The sequence below is a fragment of the Mytilus galloprovincialis genome, chromosome 7 (assembly GCF_965363235.1).
Source record: "Mytilus galloprovincialis chromosome 7, xbMytGall1.hap1.1, whole genome shotgun sequence".
NCBI lineage: Eukaryota > Metazoa > Mollusca > Bivalvia > Mytilida > Mytilidae > Mytilus > Mytilus galloprovincialis.
In genome coordinates, this window is record NC_134844.1 from 17,542,640 (window position 1) to 17,570,479 (window position 27,840).

The 27,840-nt window shown below is 30.5% G+C and overlaps 3 protein-coding genes across 3 annotated transcripts in view; 2 read left to right on the forward strand and 1 right to left on the reverse strand.

Moving 5' to 3' along the window:
• LOC143082443 (short-chain collagen C4-like) overlaps nucleotides 1-27,840 on the reverse strand; it is a 50,502-nt gene that overhangs the window by 15,457 nt on the left and 7,205 nt on the right. The gene's annotated exons all lie outside the window — the stretch shown is intronic.
• LOC143084065 (uncharacterized) lies at nucleotides 3,243-14,951 on the forward strand. The gene is made up of 7 exons (XM_076260482.1): nucleotides 3,243-3,652; nucleotides 4,153-4,241; nucleotides 5,244-5,375; nucleotides 6,393-6,512; nucleotides 7,620-8,570; nucleotides 8,863-9,084; nucleotides 11,597-14,951. The coding sequence occupies exons 1-7, from the start codon at nucleotides 3,523-3,525 to the stop codon at nucleotides 13,109-13,111; spliced, it is 3,159 nt and encodes a 1,052-aa protein (XP_076116597.1). The 5' UTR covers nucleotides 3,243-3,522; the 3' UTR covers nucleotides 13,112-14,951.
• On the forward strand, nucleotides 20,021-27,633 carry LOC143084429 (uncharacterized). Its single transcript, XM_076260796.1, has 9 exons — nucleotides 20,021-20,633; nucleotides 21,164-21,282; nucleotides 23,026-23,142; nucleotides 23,737-24,000; nucleotides 24,673-24,726; nucleotides 25,514-25,609; nucleotides 26,373-26,441; nucleotides 26,866-26,953; nucleotides 27,382-27,633. The coding sequence occupies exons 3-9, from the start codon at nucleotides 23,029-23,031 to the stop codon at nucleotides 27,447-27,449; spliced, it is 753 nt and encodes a 250-aa protein (XP_076116911.1). The 5' UTR covers nucleotides 20,021-20,633; nucleotides 21,164-21,282; nucleotides 23,026-23,028; the 3' UTR covers nucleotides 27,450-27,633.

Genomic DNA, 27,840 nt, shown 5'->3' on the forward strand with positions numbered 1-27,840 from the left:
AAAAATTGTTTGTTTCACCCTCAGCTGCCACTATATGTAATGCTAAAATTGAAAGAAAAAAATTGTTTTCGACTTGTGAAGTTGTCGCGAAAAAAATAAAAAAATAATTTGACTGTGTCCATCAGATATACAAATGTAAAATGCAATAGTCAATCATGTAAAAAAAAAACATTTAATTTGATGGTGCAGTGGTTAGCATGCTAGTCATGCATTCGGGAAATCTATGGAATATTTTATTAGGGTCAAATTATGAACTTTAAAATTTTAATTTGTTTTGGACGCAGAATTATTAAGTAAAAAAAAGTATACCAATTTTTATTTAAAAGTTTAAATGGAGCATATTTGAAATTGAGAATGGAAATGGGGAATGTGTCACAGAGACAACAACCTGACCATAGAAAAAACAACAGCGGAAGGTCTCCAACAGGTCTTCAATGTAGCGAGAAATTCAAATTCCTGCACCCGGAGGCGTACTTTGGCTGGCCCCTTAACAAAAATATACTAGTTCAGTGATATTAAATGAACGCCATACTAATTTCCAAATTGTACACAAGAAACTAAAATTAAAATAATACAAGACTAACAAAGGCCAGAGGCTCCTGACTTGGGACAGGCGCAAGAAATATTGACTTGAATATTTAGATAAACAGTAAACAATTTTTGTTTTGAAGGTCTGTGTAAATTCATCGTTTAGCTCCACCCAAGTCACAATGTATAAAAAGGAAACAATTATAGATCGGCCTTTGACACTGAGAATTAGCTCACACCAAAAAGCGTGCTATATGAGGATCCCTAAATGACCAGTGGAACACAATTCAAACCAGAAAACCAACGGTCTAATCTATTTACAAAACATTTATTTGAATTCTTTCCTTAATCAAAAAATCTTCTATTCCTACCTACCAATCCTTTAGTTTTATTTCAAGAAGGTGAAGTTATTAAAATTGTTTTTGAAAGTGTTATTTAATGTTGTATTTGAAAACGTCAGACCAAAGCACAACAGCAACACCATTGCACTATGCTTCCCCATCACACCTCTGAGTCCTACATGTATAAAAAAGAAGATGTGGTATGATTGCCAATGAGACATTACTTTCTTTAAGAGACCAAAATGAAATAGAAATTACAATAACAGGTAACCATACGGTATTCAACAATGAGCAAAGCACATACCACGTAGTGACTAGTCAGTTATATAAGGCCCCTATATGACAATGTAAAACAATTCAAACTAGACAACTAATGGCCTTATATTTATATAAAAAAATGAGCGAAAAACAAATATGTAACACATAAACAAACAACAACCACTGAATTAATGGCTCTTGACTTGGTACAGGCACATACATACAAAAAGGGGGAGGGGCAGTTATTCAATATAACTTCAAATTTGAATTTGATGCGTGAATTTCCAGAAAAAGGTTCGATTTTGGACATTCTTGCTTAAATTTCCCAATTTTAAAGTTTTGGCTCTAACAAGTCCAGTTCAATGTTAGAGTTTTGTGCAAATAAGAGTCACTGAATATGCATAATATCATTTTCTTTTCCTGAATATGCATTTACTTTAACCTGCCACTGTACTTTTTTTAAACAATTATCCATCCAATAACTTAAAAATATGGTCATGGGAATTATTTTATTTTTTGTATGTTATTTATGATAATAGACCTTTTACAGTCATTTCAATTTTGAGGTCAGAAATATTTTTTTGGTTTTGGAAAATAAATTAAACTTTTGATATAAGGCCTAAAGCAAAATATTGTTTGTTTCCCCAATCCCTACCGACCCTTCAAAAGTGATCCTACTCATGAAATTTTATTGTCAAAAATAAGTCAAATATTATTTTATTCATTTCTGATTTTCGGGCCTGCAAAATCATCCAATAATATTCAGGCTTTTTGAAAATTTTTTGTTTTTTTTACCTACCTACCCACACCTGGCTTGGCAGGGTCGGGATTGGGGAAACAAACAATAAATTGATTTAGGCCTAAGACATGTGTTAGATATGTTTGCTGTAAAAGCGATATTTCACTATTGATTTTTTCTAACTTTCAGGGCTTTCCATTGAAATTGAAGTAGAAGGCTGAATTAAAATTATAGGCGGCTGTAACATGCGTTCGGCGAAGCCGGACGCCCACCAAGCTTACAGCTTGGTGCCTTACGGCAGGGGGTCTGGGGGCCGCTCAAGGCCCCCAGAAGCTCTGATATAAATAGAGCAAAATCCTGCATTCTCGCAATCTTCTGGCACCTAATTTCATCTTTCAAATGACCATTTTTTATGTATGAAATTAAAGAAAGAAAAAAAAATCTCAAAGAAATTTCATTTTTTTTTTTTATGTTATTTTTTTTTATTTTCATTACCTTATGCTTAAAATTCATTTACTTTTAAAGGAGATTTATTCATATAATAATCCGGTTTGTTAAAAAAATCTTGATCGATTTATTTTGCATAACTACGTGCATTTGTAAACAAATGACCCCCCTTTTCTCTCTAAAGACTGTAATACGCGTATTTAAACCATACAATTATTTCTCAAGCATTGACAGAAAATGATATATCCCCTGATTTTCTCTTTTTTTTTGTAAACTATTCAATAAGTCGGATACATAAATCATTTGGAAATGTTATTTATTTGAGGTCGAGTCGACAATATTCTACTTTCGTTTTTGACCTTGATTCTCTGAACACCACGTGGGCTTTGAAAATGAACTTCAAAAGAGACTGTTTTCCAGATTCTGAACAATATGATCTACTACACTTTCTTTAATTTGACTGATATTATTCCATAACATAAGATTGTCATCCTAATCTGATTGTCTTCACGTTTTAAAAGCCCAAAAAAGCCAACGAGTTAATGACCATCGGAACGTCTCTATTGTTATCCTTCAATGGCCACCGGAACGTCTCTCTTGTTATCTTTGAAAAGAAACGATGCATTCTGACTTTAAATAGACAACCAATCAGTGACCTGAATTCATGTGAACTATATTTAGCCCAAGGTAAACACTGACTTTTCATCCTTGTTTATCGTGACCGCGACTTTGCGACAATACGTCTCTCGGCTGCCTGTAAAGTGTAAACATTTGAAAAAGATATTTTTTTCTTTTTGAATTTATATTTTTGTCAGTGAAGTAGCCGGCACTTGAAGCCACCGTAAACGGCGGATTTCCGCCGGCTACCGGCTTCAATGGAAAGCCCTGAACTTTATTGATAAATGATTCTATTTTTTTGCAGGTGGAAATCCTTTATGCTGTAGCTTTGGAGAATTTACTAGTGTTAATAATATATTTTGTGAGTCAAATGCTAAAGCTGATTGTAACAAAGTTCTACCTCTTATATCATGCAACAAATCCATTGAATCTCACTGCAGACGTTTTCATATAAACTTTAAAGATGTCAATAATGAAGCTGACTTATTAAAATATCGTGGAGGATTGTTTGATATACCAACAGAGCAATGCACAATTTGTCCAAACCATAGGTACAGATTAGGCTTAGGATGGAGAAGCAGTCAATTATGCATGCTGAAATATTGTTCAAGGGGAAAGGAAACACAAAATAGAAAGAAACCTCTTTTGAAAGGAACTATTGCTTTGTGTCAGTCCCTTTATCTGTGGAAACAAAGACACCAATTAATACAGATTGGATCAGGTAGCAATCTATTTTAAAAGAATAAGTCCAATGAACCAATATTCAAACTATGAATAACAAACCTTTGAACCTCGATCCTCATGGGGTTATTGATTATAAATGTGATTATTTGGCCATTTGTTACTGATTATTTGATTACTAAACCAAATTTTACATGATTTTTTTATTACAGACTCTTGAGTTTAAAGAAATAGTTAATGATGAATGTGATTATGGGAACCCCCCCCCCCCCATGTGGGGCCTCACTTTTCACTCTGTAATCATGTCAGGATTTACTTTCCCTGATAATACATTAAAACAACATCAATCAATCATATAAACCAAATAACTAGTTCTTCCAAATCCAAACAACATAATAAATTGTAACTACATGTAACCCATGCTGTACATTATTTGTATGTTTTTGACCTATCATGCTTTGAATGATTTTTAGTCATGAACAGTTATGACATCCTCCACTTCAATATAAAGTAAAGTTTTTTTTTACATTTTGCTTACAGGGGTGTGTACTTTTTGTCGGAAAGAAATAGTGAAAGAATTAAAGGACCATGAAACAAAGGATAATAAAGATTATGAATGCCAGCTGAATGTAAGAATCAATTATAAAAATATAAAAAAGAAGATATGGTGTGATTGCCAATGACTCTTCAAAAGAGATCAAATGACACAGAAATTAACAACTAAAGGTCACCATACAGTCTTTAACAATAAGCAAAGCCCATACTGCATAGTCAGCTGTAAAAGGCCCTGAAATGACAAATGTAAAACAATTAAAACGAGAAAACTAACGGCCTAATTAATCTACCAAAAACATTAACGAAAATTAAATATGTAACACAGCAAACGGCAACCACTGAATTTCAGGCTCCTGACTTGGGATATGCACATACATACATAATGTGGTGGGGTTAAATATGTTAGCTGGATCCCAACCCAACCCCTGACTTGAGACACAGGGGTGTAGCAGTATAACATAGGAACGAACTATAATAAATCAGTTGGAAAAAGCTTAACTCATCAGATGAATACAAATAGAAATAAATCTAAAAAAAAAACACACAGTCACAGTGGACGTGGCTGGGTACTTGTATATCCCAACAACAAAAAGAATTAGCACAGATCTGAGAGTACTCGCAGCAGTTACTGATCATGCCAGCTAGTTCAAGTTAAAATCACAAAAAAATTTCTGAAACCATTTACTGATTTTAAAGAAGCAAATCCCTTACAAATTGCTTTCAAATTATATATATAAACAAAATGTTTTCTATATTTACCAAATTATTATTATCGAGACTTCATCATAACAATTGATCTACAATCAAGCCACATCAGGAAATCCTTATATTGGCGGTGTTCAAACTCCAACTTGGCCAAAAGGCCAAAACGAAGAAGAAAAAAAAAATTATGGATGAGCAGTCTAGTACAATACCTTCCAGTTTTGGTCCTTGTATCATAATATAAATATTGATAGGGTTACTGGGTATACTCATTTTTATATGATTTCCAAAAACATAGTAGATTCAGTTATTTTCCATATATATACATATTTAAATGATGCAGCCAGATTAGAATTGATTGATTTTTTTTCCAGAATGAAACTTGTATTGAAAGAGATCTAGAGACAAATATGGAGTTGCACAGTCAGTTTTACCTAGCAGATCAACTAGACTATCTTATGGAAGAATCACAATCAGTAGAAGAAAGTGAGAGATATGAAATTACAGTAAGTCAGCTGTTTATAATGTACATGTATATATCAAGTCATATTTGACAGAGCTTTTATGTTTTTATGCAACACTTGTTGATAAACAGGTAATATGCATAAGCCTTATCTGTCTGTACATTTGTATGTCATTCCCCAAATGATTTCCATTCTCTTACTTAAATTTTCCTCAAACAAAAATTATAGAACTTATACATAATGCTTATAACCTCAAAACATAGATCAAGTTCCAATTTGGTTGGTGTTACCTTTACCAATCCTTAATTGTATGCCTCTCAATGGTATTATATCTGAACGAGGGCATCATCTGTGTCACAGTCTCCATTTATTATATAAAGTGGGGTACAAAAGGTCAGCACCTATTGTGAAGCTTTCTATTTCAAATCTGATTGTTATGCCTCCGCCGCTATGTTAATGGGGCATTATGTTTTACCCATGTCTGTCTGTATGTATATGTTCTTATGAATATCCCAAAATTGGCTTCCATTCTCTGACTTTAGTTTAATTTTGATGAATTATTTTGTCAACTTTGCTGTCATTTAAATTTTGGTATGGAAGTGTTGAGAGATTTTTTTGCAGAAAATTAAAAATGGCAAATATTTTGCATAGAGCTCATTAAAAAAAAAATATCTTATAGAATCTTTAATTTTTTAACTAGATTTTCAAAAAAAGATCATGCAATTTATATTTTGGTTGTATGTATTGTATGGCACACAGGCAGGTTAGTTGGTAAGCCAGCAGCTCTGGTCCAGTGTCTATGTATAATGATAACCTTTGAACTGTTGCTTATATTTTTCATAAAAGCTTTTTGAATTTAACATATTGTTACTGATGGAACAATGAAGGTAAAGTTTGATATTAGCAAATTCCACTGTCATGGTTATAGATTAAAAAATGGTGTGACACAAAAAAAGAAAAAACAAGACTGGTTTAATTACCCTCATTGTGTTATTCTCGTTTCTATTTGTTTTTAATTTAAGAATAAAATAAAATAACAACAAATCTCTTTTTTTATAGAAAGAAATGTATGTGAAAAACAAGCAGAAAGTGGAATGCAGCAGTCCTGGTTACCTTGCAGAATTTGACAAATTTGTAGAAAATGAATCAGTAAAAGAAAGTGAGACAACTGAAATTACAGTAAGTTTAAAACTAAAACACATTGATATTGTTACATTATATTCAAGATGATATATATGACTTATTTACTCTATCATCCGTTGTTAGTGATTTATATGTTGCCTGCGTCAGTGTCTTCATCGATGGAGTCGCAAAAACTTTTGTCACACTTTTCTCATCAACATAACATTGGGCACAATCTTTATATATGGCTTAAAGCTTTAACATTGTGTTATAGTGTGTGCATTTATTTCATTGCCTTTCAACTTCCTGTTGAAACTTGTCACTTCTTGGCAACATATGTTTTCCATGGAAATATAAAAAAAGAAAGATGTGGTATGATTGCCAATGAGACAATTATCCACAAAAGACCAAAATGACACAGACATTAACAACTATAGGTAAACATACGGCCTTCAACAATGAGCAAAGCCTATAACGCATAGCCAACTATAAAAGGCCTCGATAAGACAATTTAAAACAATTCAAACGATAAAACTAAATTTTTATGTAAAAAAATGGACGAGAAACAAATAAATGTAACAAATAAACAAACGACAACCACTGAATTACAGGCTCCTGACTTGGGACAGGCACATACATAAATAATGTGGCGGGGTTAAACATGTTAGCTGGATCCCAACCCTCCCCTAACCTGGGACAGTGGTATAACAGTACAACATAAGAACGAACTATAAAAGTCAGTTGAAAAAGGCTTAAATCATCAGATGGAAACTCACATCTAATGTTATTTTTAATCCTCCTTGCACTTTTGCGGGGACATAGAAATACTGGATGTCCAGTTTTGTAAGTGCTCCCAAAGGAGGAATTCCTGTGAGGTTTTTTGTATATAACTTATACTAGTACTAAAGGTTAATATCAGCATTATCTCGGACAAGTTCTAAAATGAACTTTTTTTAAAAAGAGTTGCCTGCTTGGAAATATTAATATTATGGAAAATTACCTCGTTAACACTCTCATAGGTATAAATTCATTAAATGTGTATATTGGCTATACCTCGATCAAATTTTAAGTTCAGCACTAAATGTTATAACACTTAATTTTTTTAAATATTTATAATCAGTGCAAGATTTTTTATTAAATTTGATATAAACATATTCTTTGTAGGAATTTTCCCAGACAGATTTTACAGATGATGAATCTCAGGGTAGTGTTTGGCGGCCTGACAGCCAAGAGTCTGTGCCTGAAAATGACTTAAAAAGAAAAGCCCTGGATTATTTTTTGACTGTTTGTGGTCTAGACCCAGTCAGCCAGCTACAGTGTAATTGGGAGGAAGCGTCTGAGCGCACTAGAAGAAATCACACAAATACAGCAACTTCAATCTTTCAAGAAGTTTTGAATGTTATTGCTCCTGGACAAGTGTCTTCTTTATCAAATGCTGTGCTACAAAGATTGTCTTCAACACAATCAGATGACAATAATATGCTTGAAGTTTTATCTGCTGCATATAACCAAGCCACAGATTGGGGAACACAAAGACAGATTTTATCTCTGTTTGGGGGAAATTACTCCTTGAAAGCAATTAAGGAATTTATTCCTGACTTGTCAAAATACAAGTACACCACAGCCAGAAAACATTCTTCAATGATTGGTACTGGACAACCTGTTAGTAAAACATCATATAGTCGAGAGGGTTTGACAGATGAGCAGATAAGCCATTTCATGGACTTCATTATGAGTCCATCCATAATGACAGATGCACCATATGGAGAGACACATCTCAAGATTTCATCAGGGGAAGTGTTTCATGTGCCAAAAATAATATTGAACAGTGTAAGAACCCGTGTTATTGAACAATATGAATCCTATTGTAAAGACACACATTTTGATGCCACAGCAAGTTCAAGATCCTATTTGAGAATAATGGAGGCAGTTGAACCAAACATTAGAAAGTGCATGAAGGGGTTGGACAACTATGCTGCTGATGGAGCCAAAGCATTTGAAGATCTAAAAAAAGTTGCAGAATTACTTGGAAAACTGGGGAAGGGAGCACTATGGCAAGAGTCTATCCAGAAATCCTTAACCTTGGGGAAGCAGTACTTCAAAATAGAATACAAGGTAATTAACTTATTATTTCAAAGAAATGTCATGTTGTGTATCAATGTAAAAACAAAATGAGAATATTATGCACATCTAAATTTTCCATTAAAAAAAATGAATTTCTGAATTCTATAAAAAAAAAATTCTCCAATATTTGAGGACATTGTAGACCAGCAACTCTTAAACACAACTGTGCTAACAATACCGAGTAGCTACACATTCAAGAAACTCTTTCTTAACTTCCAGACTTTCCTCTCAGTTGCAACAAAAATGAAGATAATTATAACATGAACTTTTTTATTCTTTTCAGTTGCATATTTCCAAAGAATCTGAAACTGCAGACCATTGTTGTAACTTTGCCTTATCAGATCAATCAAAAGAATATTCTGCTTCTTGTCAACATGAGCACAACCAAGTGTGTAAGAAATGTGATGACTTAACAGAAACCCTGGTAAAAATAGAGAAATCATCAGATGAAGTATTATATGAGTCAGCTGATCAAGAAGATGACACCATATACATGGTTGAACAGGTAAAAAATCCCATTGTATATTTGCTGATATCTCCCAAATACCCATAAAGCCCCTTACCGTTGAAGCTGAAGTGGACTTAGGGATTTCATCCTGTCTGTCTGATAAATCAGTTTTCCACATTTTTAGCTCACCTGGCCTGAAGGGCCAAGTGAGCTTTTCTCATCACTTGGCGTATGTCGTCCGTCTTCGTTAACTTTTACAAAAATCTTCTCCTCTGAAACTACTGGGCCAAATAAAACCAAACTTGGCCACAATCATCATTGGGGTATTTATTTTTAAAAATTGTGTCCGGTGACCCGGCCATCGAACCCCGGCAATCGAACCAAGATGGCCACCATGGCTAAAAATAGAACATAGGGGTAAAACGTAGTTTTTGGTTTATAACTCAAAAACCAAAGCATTTAGAGCAAATCTGACATCAGTTTAATTGATTATCAGTTAAAGATCTATCTGCCCTGAAATTTTCAGATGAATTGGACAACTGGTTGTTAGGTTGCTGCCCCTTAATTGGTAATTTTAAGGAATTTTGCTGTTTTTGGTTATTATCTTGAATATTATTATAGATAGAGATAAACTGTAAACTGCAAAAATGTTCAGCAAAGTAAGATTCACAAATAAGTCAACAGGACCAAAATGGTCAGTTGATCCCTTTAGGAGTTATTGCCCTTTATAGTCAACTTTTAACCATTTTTCGTAAATCTTAGTTATCTTTTACAAAAATCTTCTCCTCTAAAACTACTGGGCCAAATTAAACTTTACTTGGCCACAATCCTCATTGGGGTATTTAGATTAAAATTTGTGTCCAGTGACCCGGCCAACTGACCGCCATGGCTGCCATTACTAAAAATAGAACATATGGGTAAAATGCAGTTTTTGGCTTATAACTCAAAAACCGAAGCATTAAGAGCAAATCTGCTAGGGGTTGATATGGTTTATCAGGTCAAGATCTATCTGCTCTAACATTTTCAGATGAAGTGGACAACTGGTTGTTAGGTTGCTGTCCCTGCATTGGTAATTTTTACGGAAATTTTGCTGGTTTTTGTTATTATCTTGAATATTATTATAGATAGAGTTAAACTGTAAACAGCAATAATTTACAGCAAAGTAAGATCCAAAAATAAGTCAACATGACCAAAATTGTCGATTGACCCCCTAAGGAGTTATTGCCCTTTATAGTCAATTTTTAACAATTTTCATAAAATTTGTAAATTTTTACTAACATTTTCCACTGAATCCAATCATTATAGATAGGGATTATTGTACACAGCAAGAATGTTCAGTAAAGTAAGATCTACAAAAACATCACAATCACTATAAACACAATTTTGTCATGAATCCATGTGTCCTTTGTTGAATATTCACATAGACCAAGGTGAGCGACACAGGCTCTTTAGAGCCTCTAGTTTTATGTCATTCTTGAATATATTGATTTTATAGTTGGTGTATAGTTTAACCATTACAAATTACAGATAAAGTTCCAATTCTGTTGTGGTCTGATGATTTTTGCAAAGTTATGGTTCTTGGACTTAGGAAATTAGGAAACTAAAAAACGTAATCAGTCTTTGACACTTTTTTTCATCATGTTTAAAGATTTTGATTTTATATTTGGTATATAATATAGTTTAAATATGACAACTGCTACATCAAGTTCCAATTTTGTTTTGGTAGAATAAATTGTCAATCCTTAGGAACTATTTATTGCCATGTTATAGTCTTAGAATGGTGGATACTATTCATGCTGGTTTGTGTCCACACTTGTTCATTAATAATAGTTGGCAGAGTATTCATCTGTATATGTATATCTATACTGCATATATCATAATGAAAAAAAAATATGAATGAGGGTAAATGTTTATTACACAAAAGTCCATCTTAATAAAATTGAGAATGGAAATGGGGAACGTGTCAAAGAGACAACAACCCGACCATAGAAAAAAGCAATAGCAGAAGGTCACCAACAGGTCTTCAATGTAGCAAGAAATCTTAATACCAGGATAAGATAAAACTGGTATGAAATAATGCTGCGATATCATTGTTTTTCTTCATCTAAAAGTCAAATTCCAAAAAAAAGAACTGAGTAACTGTATTAAATGAAAACATACTGTATTACACGTCAAGTAAAGGGAAATACTGAATTCACATAGTGCAAGAGATCAAACAAATTAGGTTATCTATCATCAACATTTTTTTTGTAATACATATACCTTAATATCCCCATGAAACACAGTGAATTACAAAATGATACATTCATTACAAAAAGAAAGAAAGTAATAATGTCAATCACTAGAAATATAAATGAATCTAATTTCAAATTAGCTACAAGCAAGCATTTTTCTTACACCTATGTGAGAACCATCAAATAGTGTTCTTATTTTACAATAAAAGAGCATTATAAATAATAAACTCCTTTTGAAATTACAGCTCTAAACCGAACTTTAACTTATATAAATAAATGCACCATTTCACATATTTACTAATATTCATGTACCTGTATAATATTTTATATTTCAGAGTATAAAGGCCGTCCAAGAGTGGAAGAAACACCTCCTGAGATCCTATAACCAGGACACAGCAAGAAGTGAAATTCTGCATAAATTATCAAAAGATGAAGTTTTGGTAGAGAGAGACTGGGCTATGAAATTCCTGCCCATGCGCTATAGAGAGTCTCAGTCTAAATGGTTTGGCAAAAGAGGGTTAAATTGGCATGTTAGTGTAGGATCATATCATACTTCTGATACGGATGACCTAAAAATGCAAACTATTATCCATGTCTTTGATAATGCTTCCCAAGATGCAAGAACATCAAATGCTGTACTAAGAAACACTCTCCAACAATTTCAACAAATGAATCCTTCCCTCAAAAAGGCTTACATAAGGTCAGACAATGCTGGATGTTTCCATGGTTTTTTGGCAGTCAGTGAAATAGCACTTATCAACGGCGAAGAAAACATTAAAGTTGTGCAAATGGATTTTGCTGATCCTCAGGGAGGAAAATCTATCTGTGACAGGAGGGCTGCACACATAAAATCAGCAATTAGAAAATATGTGAATGAAGGACATGATGTGTGCACTGCAGCTGATTTTAAGAAAGCACTTCAGGTATGCAGTTTAAGAAATGTAGCTGTGGTTGTTGCACTACCTCCAGAGAGCTGTAACAAGAAAGAGATCAAATCTCAAATTAATAATATTACAACTCTGAACAACTTTGCCTACCAACAAACAGGTATAAGGGTGTTCAGACAGTATGGCATAGGGGAGGGAAAGTTTCTTACCAATTCATCACTAAAGCTGCAGTTGTTGAGTTGCAGTAATATTACAGTCGTAGAAGCTTTTGCTGGCCACCTTAGTTCAATTCCATCCAGAACAGCCAGGCAAGGTGTTATAGTTCAAGAATGCAGAAATGAAGCATCAAATATTGCAGTAGATCAATCAGATGTTGATATTGAGGAAGAGATTGATGATATTGGGAGCAACCTGTTTACCTGTTCAGAACCAAATTGTCTATCAACGTTTAGCAAGTATGGTAATTTGGTCAGACATTTGGATGTTGGTTCTCATAGAATAAAACCAATGGTTTCATCTTTAATTGATAAGTCTAAGATACAATATGCTAGTAAAATTGAACAGAAATTGGTTGTTTTACCTAGCTGTTGCCACGAAACTACAGAACGTGAAAATTCCTGCAAATTGTGTGAAGGATGGGGTCTAAAACAAAGACGAACTGTAAAAAAATTCACGACCACACAAATTTCTTTCTTGAAGGAAAAATTTTCAAAGGGAGAAAGAACTGGACATAAGTGTGACCCAGAAGAGGTTTCTCTAGAAATGAGAAGTGCTAAAAGCAGCCTTGGAAAAAGATTTTTTTCCAAAGATGAATTTTTATCAGCTACTCAGATTGCTTCATATTTTAGTAGACTTGTTTTAGAGAAAAGAAAAACAGCATGCAATTCTTATGATGAAGAAGATATGGAAGCTGGAATAGCTGCAGAGACATTGGAAGAGTTACAAGTGTTGGCCAGGAACTAACTTTACCACTAACTTTCTTATATTATTCAATTTGTAGTCTATGCTCAATTATGGTATTTCTGTTTAATTGTCTTTCTTAAACTCTTTTGGGTTCCAATTGGTATATAGAAAATAGCCTGTTTTTAAATATTTCTGTATTATTATAAGATAAAAAAGATGATATTTATTGTTAGATCCCTCTCTGTCTTTCCATCATTATTATTTTGGTGTCTTTAACTTTTGGGGGAAAAATCATTCAATAAGCAAAACATGATTTGCAGAACAGGATGCAACCCTCTGGCGCACTGTGAAAAGTCGTAAGGTTGTAAGTCACTGGCGTAGATGGAATAGGCTCGTAAACTTGATCTGCTGCAATTCAAATCTTGCTTAAAGTGTAAATGTATTTATTGTTATGAATTCATGTCTTTTGATAAGGTACATCATAAATATTCTATGTTAATTTTATGTTAAAAAACTCTGTCATGGCTTACTGACTGAATTATGTCCATGGTTTAAGTTTATGATAAGTTTATATTGTAAGAAAACCTATGATGTTTGGTATGTAGTTGAATAACCATTGACATGTATATATATACTATAGTATCCATGAAACTATATGACCCGACACCTTCAGACATGGTTCATTGACTTTTTAAGTTCAAAGTTAAAGTTAGGCATCTATGGTGCTCAGGAAGGGTAAGCATGGATTGCTTCTTGCATGAAACATGTTTCTCACAATGGTTATGTTCTGGAATGGAGAAATGGGATTATGAGTATGTGTTTGTCATTCAGTAAATTATTACAACTGTTGTAAGCTGAAAAATCCTCACTTTTCTAATTTGTCATATAAGGTTGTCAATACAATTTGATTTATTAACCTATATCAAAGTTGTCTTGGTTAGAATGATAGAAATATAAATGATCTGGCTTAGCTTTGTGTTGCAAAATTCAAAATTCTTCTTACTTTTTATTAAATTTTATCGCTCCAAGATTTTTTTAACCTTTTTAGCACTTTTTAAAAAATGTTTAATGAATAAGGTACAGCCAGCAATAATTGACATTGGTAAACAATTATATACCCATCTTTAATCATAAAAAAAGATATTCTGTTCTCAACACTTGATAAAAAGTAATAATGAAATACGTTGCTATGGCCTTTATTTGGTTGCTATGCAACATTTTTCTTCAAAATATTGATATTTTGAATCTGATTATGTGTGAAACATATTAAGTGTTGTTTATATATATGTTAATTCTCGTGGTATAATAAAACACCAGTATTTTAAAGTCTATTCTGGAAAATAAGATTTTTTTTTTTTGATTTTTTTAAATTTTCACCAATGCTAAAAAAAAAATTTTAATCATTTGCTACCCATTTTTTTTTTTTAAAATAAATTATTATACTATAAATGAACAGGGAATAAGAAAGAACTTCAAATTAACTGTTGCGATTTTTTTTAATTGGCATAGGAAAAATGGTGTTTTTCGCATATTTTTATTATTATCAAAAAGTTGTAAGTTTTATGTAACCATAGCAACAGAAAAAATAATTGTTCACTTAATTTTTTTTTTTTAATTTTATTTATAAAATAAATGATTAAGCAATGATAACTTATAAGATACCATATGCTTCAGCTTTTTGTTCTTTTCAAAGCTGAAAAAGTTGTATATTTTGTTTAAATTAGTGCATTTTTAGTCCGTATAAAGTGTATTGTATTTAGTTGCTATGGAAACCATCAAATTTGATAAAATTGAAAAAAAACTTTATTTATGTGTTATTCTTGTTTCAGCTGAGCATTTATCATCATTTTTATGAAAATAAAAAAATATCACTTTCCAACCTTAGCTCAATGATTCATGTCCCAGCCTCAAAACTTAGTTTCAACATTCATACCTGAACTCCTTAAACATGTAAAGGATCGAGTTAATAATTCTCAGTTCCAAAATAAATTTTCAAACCACTAGAAAATTAGGAGTCAATGGGCCAATTTTATGATAAAGAGTTTTCTTAATTCAAAACAGTAAAAAACAGCCGAACTATAACAATTTATAAGATTTATTAATATTTTGAAAATTGTTAGAAATGTATTGAAAGAAATATTCCCTTTGAATATCATGTAGTACATTTAGAAGGCAATCTATGAAAAAATGAAGCTCATCTTCACATAATATTCTGAACAGGCTTAAGAAGTAAAAAATAGTTTGATGCAGGCAAATTAAAGTTTTTAAAGTACATATATGCTAAAATTCTTGTAGAGCTAAATAAACCAATCTGTTTTCATTACTTGTATGTTTGTGTCTGTACCTGGGGGCATGAGGTATAGAATAAGATGAAGCGTCTGTACCCTAAAATCTATATATATATATACTTTAATAGAATAAAACAGATTTTTTTTTAGGCAAATTAAAGTACATAGAACGTCATAATTATACAATATTTTAAACAATTAATTCCTGCCTTGGTAAATTATTTCTGTTATAACTGTACATACACAATTCACATGTTATCCATCTCAAGTTAAGGGGTTTAATTCAAGTTTACATGCACAAGGATTAAATGAGGTTGAATTATTCACTTGCAAGTGGATAATACAAAATTATCATTGTTTCTTTGGTTTATTTTGACAAATTTGAATCAAATTGGCTGCTAACAGTTAATTATAATTTCATTTTTTCACTTTCATTAATGATTAAACCAAAAAAAGTCATATTTTAGATTTTTATGTATTTACATGTATGAATATTCTATCTAGTGCCCCTTTAAGTACATGTAAGGCATATATTTTGATTTTAAAAGGATTTTAAATACCTGAATGGAAACTAATATTTATCATGTATATAGTGTAGGCAATCTGTATGCAATATAAAATTATACCTGGTGAAAAATAAACTCTAATGATAACTGTGAGGGAGTCTGTAAACCAATTTAACAATATGAACAATTTTTGATGCTTGGATTTTTACTGGTCCTAATTACGACATGAGCATATGCAATAGTAGTCACAGCAATTTATTTAACACTGATAGAGGTATAAGAGTTATTTTCAAACGCAATACATTACAGATAGATATAAGAAAATGTGGTATGAGTGCTTATGAAACAACAACTCTTCATCTAAGTCACAATTTGTAAATAGTAAACCATTATAGGTAAAAATATAATTTATACAAACAAATATCATGGCATCAGTGATTAATACAGCATATATATGCATTAAAGTTTGAACCATTGAATAATTATAATTCTTTGTTTGCAAAACATACCAAAACCAATTTTTGTTATGGCAAATACATTGACAAAACAAACATGATCAAACATTATGAAAACTCGAAAAATATTATAAGAGATAGAATATAAAAACAGTTACTGTTCTCCTTTCCTCAGTTCTAATGACTCTTTAATAAAAGAAACAACTGCTTTTACATGATTTGGTGTTGATAGATTTAGTATAATCTAGTTTATCAGTAAAATTAAGTGTATTAAAATTTACATATTTTTGTATATAATATTTTAGAAAGATTTCTCTTTTATTTTTATTTATTTTACATTGAAAAAAATTCATCATCTAAGATATAACATATTTTATATTTTCTTTCATTTCGTGTTATTTTTGGTATATCGTCCAGTTTCTATTAAGAAACAATGATTGCTTATTCTAAATTTGGTTAACATTTTTCTTGTAATATATATAATAGACAGTGGGAAGTATGACTACATTGTTATTAAGGTGATGCCCAACACCTTCACTTAAATTAATTTGGCTCGTTTGATTTTCATAAAATTTTGACAAAGTATTTAGTTTGATCCTTTGACAAAAATACAAAAATTAAAAAAAAAAACAACAACCATTTTATCAGAAAAATTACACTGCATGGTTATATAGCAATGTGACAAACACTAAGTTTTACTATTGAGAAGCTTAATCATGTTAATATTCCCTTAACAACACAATGTAATAAAAATGTTTAGCTGATTTTACAGAGTTATCCCCCTGTAGTGTTAGATACCACCTTAATAAGGAAATGTAGGCATTATTATTTATCATACAAATAAACAATTTTATCAGCTTTAATTGAAAAGGTACATGTATGTTAACCTACATTTTTAAGTTCCCTTATTTTATAGTTAACACTACAATCACTCATACTAGGGATCTGCTTTATGTTTCTAAATTATACAAAAATCTTACGACAGAAACATATATTTTAATAAATTATATGTCTCTGCATTAGGTTTCTATAATAATTATCATGATTATGTCAAAGTAGATTTTTTTCAATGGAAATAATTTTATAAATTTTAAATAAAAAATTCTTAAATTCTGAAATTTAATTGAAGTTTAGACAAAACATCAATGTTGCAAGTTGTTAATTTTATAAGAAAAAAAAAGTACTTACTTGACAAAAAACTGCTGTTGTGACATGTGCTGATTAAGAATACATGTTTGCTACTGATGCAGATATATGTTAAAGAATAAGATAAACCTTATTTGTAGTTTAATAATTAACCAATGATATTATTTCACACCTGGTTGAACACCTTTTGTGTGATTCCTTTGATGTTTGTAAAATAAGTTATTTGTAATGATTATTTATTGCTTGGTTTACCTGCAGATTAATATTTTATTGGATGCAGGTAATAATTAAGGAAAACTACTGACAAAAAAGGTGTGAAAGTTTTCCCCTTGTTATTTAAATTGTGAATTTCTTCAATTGAATATACACCAATACTGAGCCATGTAATACATGTAATAAATTTGACAACATAAAAACCAAAAAGCATAGATTCAAAATGCAGTAAAGAATTGTTTTAGACATTTTTATTTATTTTACAGTTAAAGAAAAAATGATAATCGTCTAAGATATTACATATTTTATATTTTCTTTCATTTCGTGTTATTTTGGTATATCGTCCAGTTTCTATTAAGAAACAATGATTGCTTATTCTAAATTTGGTTAACATTTTTCTTGTAATATATATAATAGACAGTGGGAAGAATGACTACATTGTTATTAAGGTGATGCCCAACACCTTCACTTAAATTAATTTGGCTCGTTTGATTTTCATAAAATTTTGACAAAGTATTTAGTTTGATCCTTTGACAAAAATACAAAAATTAAAAAAAAAAACAACAACCATTTTATCAGAAAAATTACACTGCATGGTTATATAGCAATGTGACAAACACTAAGTTTTACTATTGAGAAGCTTAATCATGTTAATATTCCCTTAACAACACAATGTAATAAAAATGTTTAGCTGATTTTACAGAGTTATCCCCCTGTAGTGTTAGATACCACCTTAATAAGGAAATGTAGGCATTATTATTTATCATACAAATAAACAATTTTATCAGCTTTAATTGAAAAGGTACATGTATGTTAATCTACATTTTTAAGTTCCCTTATTTTATATTTAACACTACAATCACTCATACTAGGGATCTGCTTTATGTTTCTAAATTATACAAAAATCTTACGACAGAAACATATATTTTAATAAATTATATGTCTCTGCATTAGGTTTCTATAATAATTATCATGATTATGTCAAAGTAGATTTTTTTCAATGGAAATAATTTTATAAATTTTAAATAAAAAATTCTTAAATTCTGAAATTTAATTGAAGTTTAGACAAAACATCAATGCTGCAAGTTGTTAATTTTATAAGAAAAAAAAGTACTTACTTGACAAAAAACTGCTGTTGTGACATGTGCTGATTAAGAATACATGTTTGCTACTGATGCAGATATATGTTAAAGAATAAGATAAACCAACCTTATTTGTAGTTTAATAATAAACCAATGATATTATTTCACACCTGGTTGAACACCTTTTGTGTGATTCCTTTGATGTTTGTAAAATAAGTTATTTGTAATGATTATTTATTGCTTGGTTTACCTGCAGATTAATATTTTATTGGATGCAGGTAGTAATTAAGGAAAACTACTGACAAAAAAGGTGTGAAAGTTTTCGCCTTGTTATTTAAATTGTAAATTTCTTCAATTGAATATACACCAATACTGAGCCATGTAATACATGTAATAAATTTGAAAACATAAAAACCAAAAAGCATAGATTCAAAATGCAGTAAAGAATTGTTTTAGACATTTTTATTTATACATAGTAAAACAAACCAAAATCATCATTCATGCAAATGCAATCAAATTTACAGATTTAATCATTAATAATTGTGACTGTGTACCCATTTTATTGACACATGCTTCTTTACTAAATGCGCAAAAGAATATCTTATATGACATAATATTCAATATTATAAAAATATATGATCAGGGTGTCTTCTAATTGCTCCATTTGTAAAGTCATGAAAGTTGAGAATGAGCTTCATTCTTTTTTTCTAAAAAGATACAGGAAGATGTGGTATGAGTGCCAATGAGACAATTCTCAATCCATGTAACAATTTATAAAAGTAAACCATTATAGGTCAACATAAGGCTTTCAACAAGGAGCCTTGGCTCACCTTGAACCGCAAGCTATAAAGGGCCAACAAAAATTACTAGGGTTAAACTATTCAAACACGAGAACCAACAAACTGATCTATATCAAAAGGGAAGTTTTAATCAGAATGTTTCTTCTTTTTAGGTTGAGGAAATTGTTCATAAGCCTTGTTAATGTGGTACCCAACACTTTCATTAAAATTAAATTGGCTCGTTTAATTTTCCAAAAATTTTGTACTTTGACCCTTTAACAAAAATATTAAAATATAAACAAAATTTGAACCAACCATTTTGTCAGAAAAATTACACTGATTATATAGCAATTTGACAAACACCAATTTTGATCATTAAGAAGCTTAAGATTCCTCTTACAACACAACGTAATTAAAAAGTTTAGCTGACTTTACAAAGTTATCTCCCTGTAGTGTTAGGTACCACATTAAATGAAAATTTATTAAATTTTAATCATGTAAAAAATACTTTCTTGGCACAATAACACCATTTTTAAGTACCAAACTGCTTAGTATACAAACAATTATTTAAGCATTATTGATATTTATTGAATAAAATTTGATAACAAATGGCTGCTAATACATGATATATACATGATTTAATTGTTGAAGAAACATTTTTTTCCCTTGTTTAAGGAATAATATTTAAAGTTTTTTGTTAGGTGACTTTCGGTCCAACAGTGTCAGTCTGGTTGTAACTTACAGGAATTGAACTTAAGACTTTGGTAATTGTAGCCAACAGCTTAAATTTTGTAGCCCATATATATATATAGTCCTTTACAAGAAAAGCAGAAATTTAAGTAGCCCACACCAAATCTTAGGGACCATTGGCAAGTGAGCCCCTTCTAATTATGGAACCCTAACTTTTAACTATAACTGGTATAAATGTTGACTTCAATGTATTATTTTTTTCTTTCTTTTATCAGAGTGACCAACTATTAAGAAGAACAGAAGCTAGTTTAGATTCATGGAAGACAGTCGATAAAGATTTCCAGTCTTTAGCAGGCCTTACATCAAGATCTAAGTTTATCAGCACTCTTCAAACAGTACTAGAGGAACTAAACATTGACTTCTGTAAGTTATATTTTCTGTACTCATTTAACTTCTTTGACCAGAGGTCTTTCTCATTTTTTTTTTAACAGTTCACATTTGGTTTACAAAGGAGCACAATGAACCATAAATTGTTTACGGAATATGGTTGGGAGGCCCAAAAACATTGATTTTTATTAAATCACTCGAGTTTAATTGGTAAAAAGAAGATTTTTCTCAACTGTGTTCTGTAATCAGTAGGATATGCATAACATGCATAAGATTACTGCCTTTTTCTACTAAGAAATGCACTTGGTCCTGATCTGGTACTTGTGATTACACCAAATGTGCATATAATAGGTTTGAAAAAAGGAAATGTTTTTTCATTTTTCTTCAGAAATTATTTCCTTGTTAAACATATATGATTAAAGGCTGCTTCATTTGTCCTTTGTGCAAAAAGGAGTGTTTTTAGAAACCTGTCAAATTCATGAAAGGGTCAGGAATTTTTAATTTCCTGTTTATTTTTTCTTTTGCATATATATACTGGCAACTCTTCATTGCATTTATTGTTTCAGATGATGTTAATGACACTTCTAATGATGGAGCTTCAGGTAGCAGCTCAGAGATCCCTCTGCAGCAACCAGCAAAGAAACCAAAGTACAAGCACAACAACTCTTTCCTTGAAGAAGTTCAGGTACATTAGTTTACTGACAAATGCAGTTGATCCAATTTGTTTACCTCTATTAACCAGTTAAGAAATACTTTATGCAAGCTAAACTATCGCTTAGGCAAAAAATAATCACAAATACTGTACATACCCATGTTAATATAAAAAAAGAAGATGTGGTATGATTGCCAATGAGACAACTATCCACAAAAGACAAAATGACACCAACATTAACAACTATTGGTCACAGTACAGCCTTCAACAATAAGCAAAGCCCATACCGCATAGTCAGCTATAAAAGGCCCTGATAAGACAATGTAAAACAATTCAAACGAGAAAACTAACGGCCTTATTTATGTAAAACAAGTCTACAATTATAGAATAGCTTGCATCAATTATTTAGATTATGATAAGGAAAATTTAAGCTTAGTTTTAGTTTAGTTTGGTGACAATCAGTTTCTTTTAAATGTTTGTCATTTGATACTTGCACCATTGGATTCTTGTGATCAAATTTCAGCATAATTTCTATCATTGACATTTCTTTTATTGATATACAATATATACATTATATTTTTTTTGTTCAAGGTACAAGGGTACATATTTATCATATTTATGCATAGAGAAAAATAAACGTGCTCATATATTTTATATGATAACCAAAAACTAAGTCCGAACAAACGTCTCTTCTGGTGAGTTGTCTCATTGGCAACCATACCACATCTTAATTTTTTATATGTTGAGTCCAATTACTGTCAGATATAGTCCAGACTTAGTATTAACCTTGAACTAATTTTAACAGAAAATGTTTTAGTTCTAATCTATAGCATCAAGCCCTAAAAATACACAGAAAAAATTCCCATCAAATCGAGATTAGGAAATGCAAAATCATCACTTTATTTCCCATGGAAATTAACATTGGAAGGGGAGATAACTCCACTAAATTGATTATTTTTTTTGTCAATTTTTGGTGTATTTTCTTAAAATTTCTGTCAAATATGATACTTTGATGGGGTAATAAGTCTGTATTTGACTATATTATATAATCTTCTGTTCATGGAATATATTTCACCGTATTATGGGTTATGGTTAAAAAAAATTGGGTGCATTTTTCATGTAAGAAATTGCAAATTTGTGGCTTTTTGACCATTTTGAAAAAATAATGTGAAAATTTGGTATGTTTATATCTGTATGTTATTTTTGTTTAGCTACTGTTTTGTTCATTGAAACTTTAAACCACAAAAAGAGGAATAAATGATAAATTATTTTTATTTAATTCGAGATTCCTTACCTTGACATGTTGAAAATAAACGGTCATCTAATGAATTACGAAATCTAGAGTGAAATTTGATAAAAGATATGAAAACATCTTTAGATTTGTTTTTCATACTCTAAAGATTGCTAAAATATCCAGAATCAATACCTTCTGTTGAAAAGAAGCGATAAAGTTTTAATTTTGTATCAATTTTCATTGATATTTCAGCCTTTTTTTGCAGAGTTATCTCCCTTTTCAATGCAAATCTCCATAGAAATTTTAAATTGTGATTTTTTTAGTCTTCCTCAATTCAGATTTTTACAAGACTTTTTACTGTGTCCATTTGGGGGATAATGCTAAAGATTAAAACTTAAAAATCTTCTGTTGCAATTACTTTAAGGTTAAGGTCAAATTTATGCTCGATTGACTGGACTAATACTGATTTTTATAGAAATGTAAATTTACATTAACACATATTGGTGCACATATAATAACACCATTTTCTTTATGAATTTCAGATCATGAGAGAGCTGCACCCAAAAAAGGAAGACTATGTATACAACCAGTTTTGGGATTCAAGCCACAAGGAGTGGAGACAGCTTTGTGCTAGTTCTCTTGGTTTTGAGAGGGGCATGGTATGTATTTATTTTTCAATTAGAATTTGATTCGTATCATGAAAATAATATCAAACTTTCAATTTAAAAAAAAAAATATTTTACTAACATTCAACTCTGTTTGATAATTTCCTTATTAGCAATACCATATTTTAATTTTAGAAGAGATAAATTTAACAAATGTGTTCATTCTTATAGTTATATTAGTAGAATTAAAGATTGAAAAGGTATAAAGTTTTATCCCAAATAATTATAAATCAAGTATATGCTTAAGGTCTCCAGTTACAAGATATTTGCAGATATTTTGGTTCTCAGACATAAAAAAAAATATTAATTTTTGAGGGAAAAAAAAATATCTGTATAACATTTTTACATATTTTTCCTCTTCATACATGCAATAATAAATATAATAACCTGAACCACACAGTGCAATACCTTAAAATTCAGACTTAAGTAGTGAATTTGAAAAAAAAACATCACATATTTACTTATTTTTGGGCTAAAAAATTAATGATTGAAATTATATTTATTGTAGAACGTAAGTATTCAATTTTTTATTTATAAAAAAGCATAAGATTGACCAAAATATTTTTAATTTTCTTTATATTTTTATAGGAAGGTACGTTTGGAGGGACCTTCAGAGAGAGGTTGTATGTATCCACACTGCCACAGTCTTGTTTCGACATAGTCAAAGACTTAGAAGACAGCATGACCCAAGGGATGGTGAGGTCCTCGTTCAAGACCACACAACTAACAGGAGGCCTGTTCCAGTCATTTGTTGGCTTTAAAGAAGAGAGACCTGTGCGCTTTGCCTTACAGCAGTTGGTCAACGGCACAACTACCATGAAAGAATTCAGGGAAAAAGGCAAGAGTTTAAAGGTAAAGATAAATAAATTTCAATAAGTCGACAAACTGAAAATTTTGTAACAGTTGTCCACAAGCCTTTCTTATTTCCTATATAAGTACCTGATTGTTTCTTTTAATAAATTTCCACAAAGCTTGTACATGATGTCTTGTTCTGTCGTCTCTCGATAAAGTGCAATTAGAGTTTAACGTTCTGATCCATGGACAGTTCAAATCTGTTTTACACTATGATATCCAACCATCTTGTTTTACAAACATAATTATGTGACTTAGTTTTTTTTAATAAAAAAACATAAGTAAATAGAGATGTGGATACACATCTTTTGAGGGTCACTAGACAATAAAATAAAGCTGAAAAGAGAGTCAAAATAAATAGCAAAAGTAATCATCTGATGTTATTTATCAGCCATTAGTCATTATTAAGACTCTGCTGATTTTGTTTAATAATCATATTAATTGGTTTGAGTGGAACAATTATACTCCTTACAATTGACTGTAATTAAAATGTTTATTAAACTTCTTAATTAGAACAATTACTCCTTCTTTCCAGTGATTTAGTTATTGATTGTTGTATCTCTTGTTGCAGATTTTGTTTCAAAACTTCAGATATATAAGTGTACACAATTAATTTCAAAATATTTAGTTACTTACTTCTTCTGCATAATAAAACATTTATTTGTTTGACAGGATACCAATCGCCACGTCCAGCAAAATGACACAGAGGAGATAAGACAGACTAGGGTATGTTTACTTTTAATTGTATAGTTATATTGAAACGCATATAAAAAGAAAAATCATTATTATTTTTCTAATATCTTATATCTAAAAAAAAAAGTAAAAAATGGAAAGGAACTTTCTCACTTTTGACTTTCTGAAATATTTTGGGATGATTTTGGAATTAAATGAAAGGATATGGACCTGTGATCACTGTTAATCCAAGCTGTTTTGTTGTATTCTAAAAAGTTGTTTGAAATTGATATAGAAAGGCATATAATGCCTGTAGCTCAGATCGGAAGTTCCGGTTTTTGTACTTTTTAACTCAATGGAACTAGTGGGCTTATAAATGTTATTAGATGCATGGTAAAATTTTATACACAAACTAGAATAACAAAATTAATAACTACAGAATTGTAAGGAAGAAAAGTAATGAAACATTCAAAGTTCATATTCCAGCGTTCATAACGGCACTCTGGAATATGTCAACCAGCCCATTGAATTAACAAATACTATCATATATATTCATGAATTGGAAGGTATATTTCCTACAGAAAACTGGGTTAAAAAAGGTTTTATAAAGAGCTTGACTTCCTACATGTACAAGTATTTTTAAAACATTGAATTTTTACTACTAAACACAGAAAAGACAAAAGAGCATTGAATGCCTTTAATTGGCGAATTTATATAGTTAGTAATGTAGCCATTAGATACCTAATACATTTAAACAGATAACAGCAAAGTGTTTGAATTCAGTGTTAAAATACATAATTTTATTAATTTAGAGATTAAAAAAATTATATTTGTCTTTCAGATTATTCAGCAGCAAGGGGAGGAAATCAACTCACTGAAAGCAGAAAATGTTATCCTCAAAGCTGAAAATGACAGACTCAAAACTGTATTGAGCGAGGTAAACATTTTATTTTTTTAAGTTCAAGTCTCTTACTTTTTTAAACACGATTTTTTTAAGAAAAAACCATTTGCTTAACTGTTCATATTCAAGCCATCTTTCTTAGAGAAAAGAAATTAATATAATTGAAATAGACTTATATGAACAATCTTCTTAACTGTAAAATGAATATATATAACTTAAGGAATTATTTCAAGATCTTTCTCTTGAGATTGTATAAATTATAAACAAATAAATTTTACAAATCAGCATTCTGCCATGAAATTTAAAGGTCTTAACTGAATTAGAGGTTTACCAAAATAAAAAATGTCTGAATTATCTTGCAGATATCTTTTAAACTTATTATCACATCAAATCAACAACAAAAAATCAGACATTACCAGACATTATATCTATTTATCAAATATATATATATATCTAAATAGAGCTTTGAAAGTTGTTTTTAATTTAAACTTGTGTATATTTTTAGTTAGGGCTTGCATTATAGTTCCCTTATGGGTTTATATCTTAGTTAGAAGCTTCAAAATTAAAGAATCGATCCAAAATCAAGGTCAAATGTATGGCCTCCCAAATAACGTTTCGATTCCTATCATCACTGAAGAGACATGAATTGTTGAAATCAAATATACAAAAAAAAAAATGCAAATCTTAACCTGTTAGGTATTAAATTGTCACCAGCAGACATGTTGTATCCATAATTGATATTTTAAAAATATGTACTTATTTATGTTGAGGACTTATGTTTTTATTTATATTACAACAGGTAGAGCAGACCAATGCTTCCACTGAAGAAGTAACCCAGGATGATGATACAGACAGTAACCAGGATGAGGTAATTGTTTTTTGTATTCAACAGTTACTAGTATGAAAATTTGACATGATTAGACTTAATGTTATAACTTCATCAATGTTCAATATTTACACTGAAAATGCACCATTATCATTTACATCTGATAATATGGTCTTCAAACAAGCATAGGATATTGTTGTATTTGTATTTTATTTAACTTTTACAATATGTCATATCTGATGACTATTTAATCATTTTATAATTTTGAAAAGCAGAAATCTATTGGGTTTGAACTACCAGATACACCTGGTGCCTTCTAAATATTTTAAAGAGTGAAACAAGTCAATTATTCTGTTTTTATCATGCTTTTTAAGCCAGTCTGATAAGAAGTTAATTTTATCTTTTGAGAATGGTCAAAAACATATGAAAATGCCTTGAAATTGAATGCTTTGAATTATTTTTATAGGATGAACTTGCAGTAGGCACACAAGTTTCTGCAAGATGGACTGATGGCAGTTTTTACAATGCTGTCATCATCAGCAAGAGAAAAAATGGTAAGTTACATTGACAAAAATAAAATATTAACCAAACACTTAAATAATTTAAAATTTAATTGATGCAAAAAATGAACTTTTGTCAGTTAAATGACTGATTTACAAATAAGTAATGAAAGCTTAGGTGGATATGCCTCAATGTTGCAACAAAATATGTGTATTACACATAATAATTAAACGTAGCTTTTTGAACTAAATAGATATTCAATATAATAGGCAAAGCTTCAAATCATCCTAAATCTCTTTACGAGATGAATGAAAAAAATATTGGGTACCAGATCTGCCATTTTACATTATTCATAATTTTAAGACAATATTATAAAATATAAGAGAATTCAATAATATTTTAGTTGAAACAGTAACTCAGTTTTCTTGAATTCAATTCCTGGATTTATTACATATATTATTATAAGTGTTCTTTTTTTCAGGCTATTATGTCAAGTTTTATGATGGGTGGAAAAGAGTGGTTTCCAGACAAGAGATGAAGAGGTTATAAAATCAACATAGACTTTTTGGAGACATTTTGTTTAAGTGATATTGACAATCCAATTTGTAAAATAATGTGTTACAATATAGACAATATAGACTTCCAAATTCAGTACACCACTCACTTTATTCCCTTATGTGTTACAATATAATTGTTTTCTATTAAATGAAATAAATTTTGATAGGTAGATGTATTTGGTTTTGTCTTCCTTTTTTATCAACAGAAAGTTTGAGGAAAAAGTAGAAAAATATTGTTGCAGCTGCTCTCTTATTGGGCGACATAAAGACATCATTGTTCCTCAGTATCAACATTGTCATCTGCAATTTCTGCTGTAAAGAAATAGTTCCCTAAAATGATCAAAGTACTAATATTGAAATAAAACACTCTAAAAGGGCACACA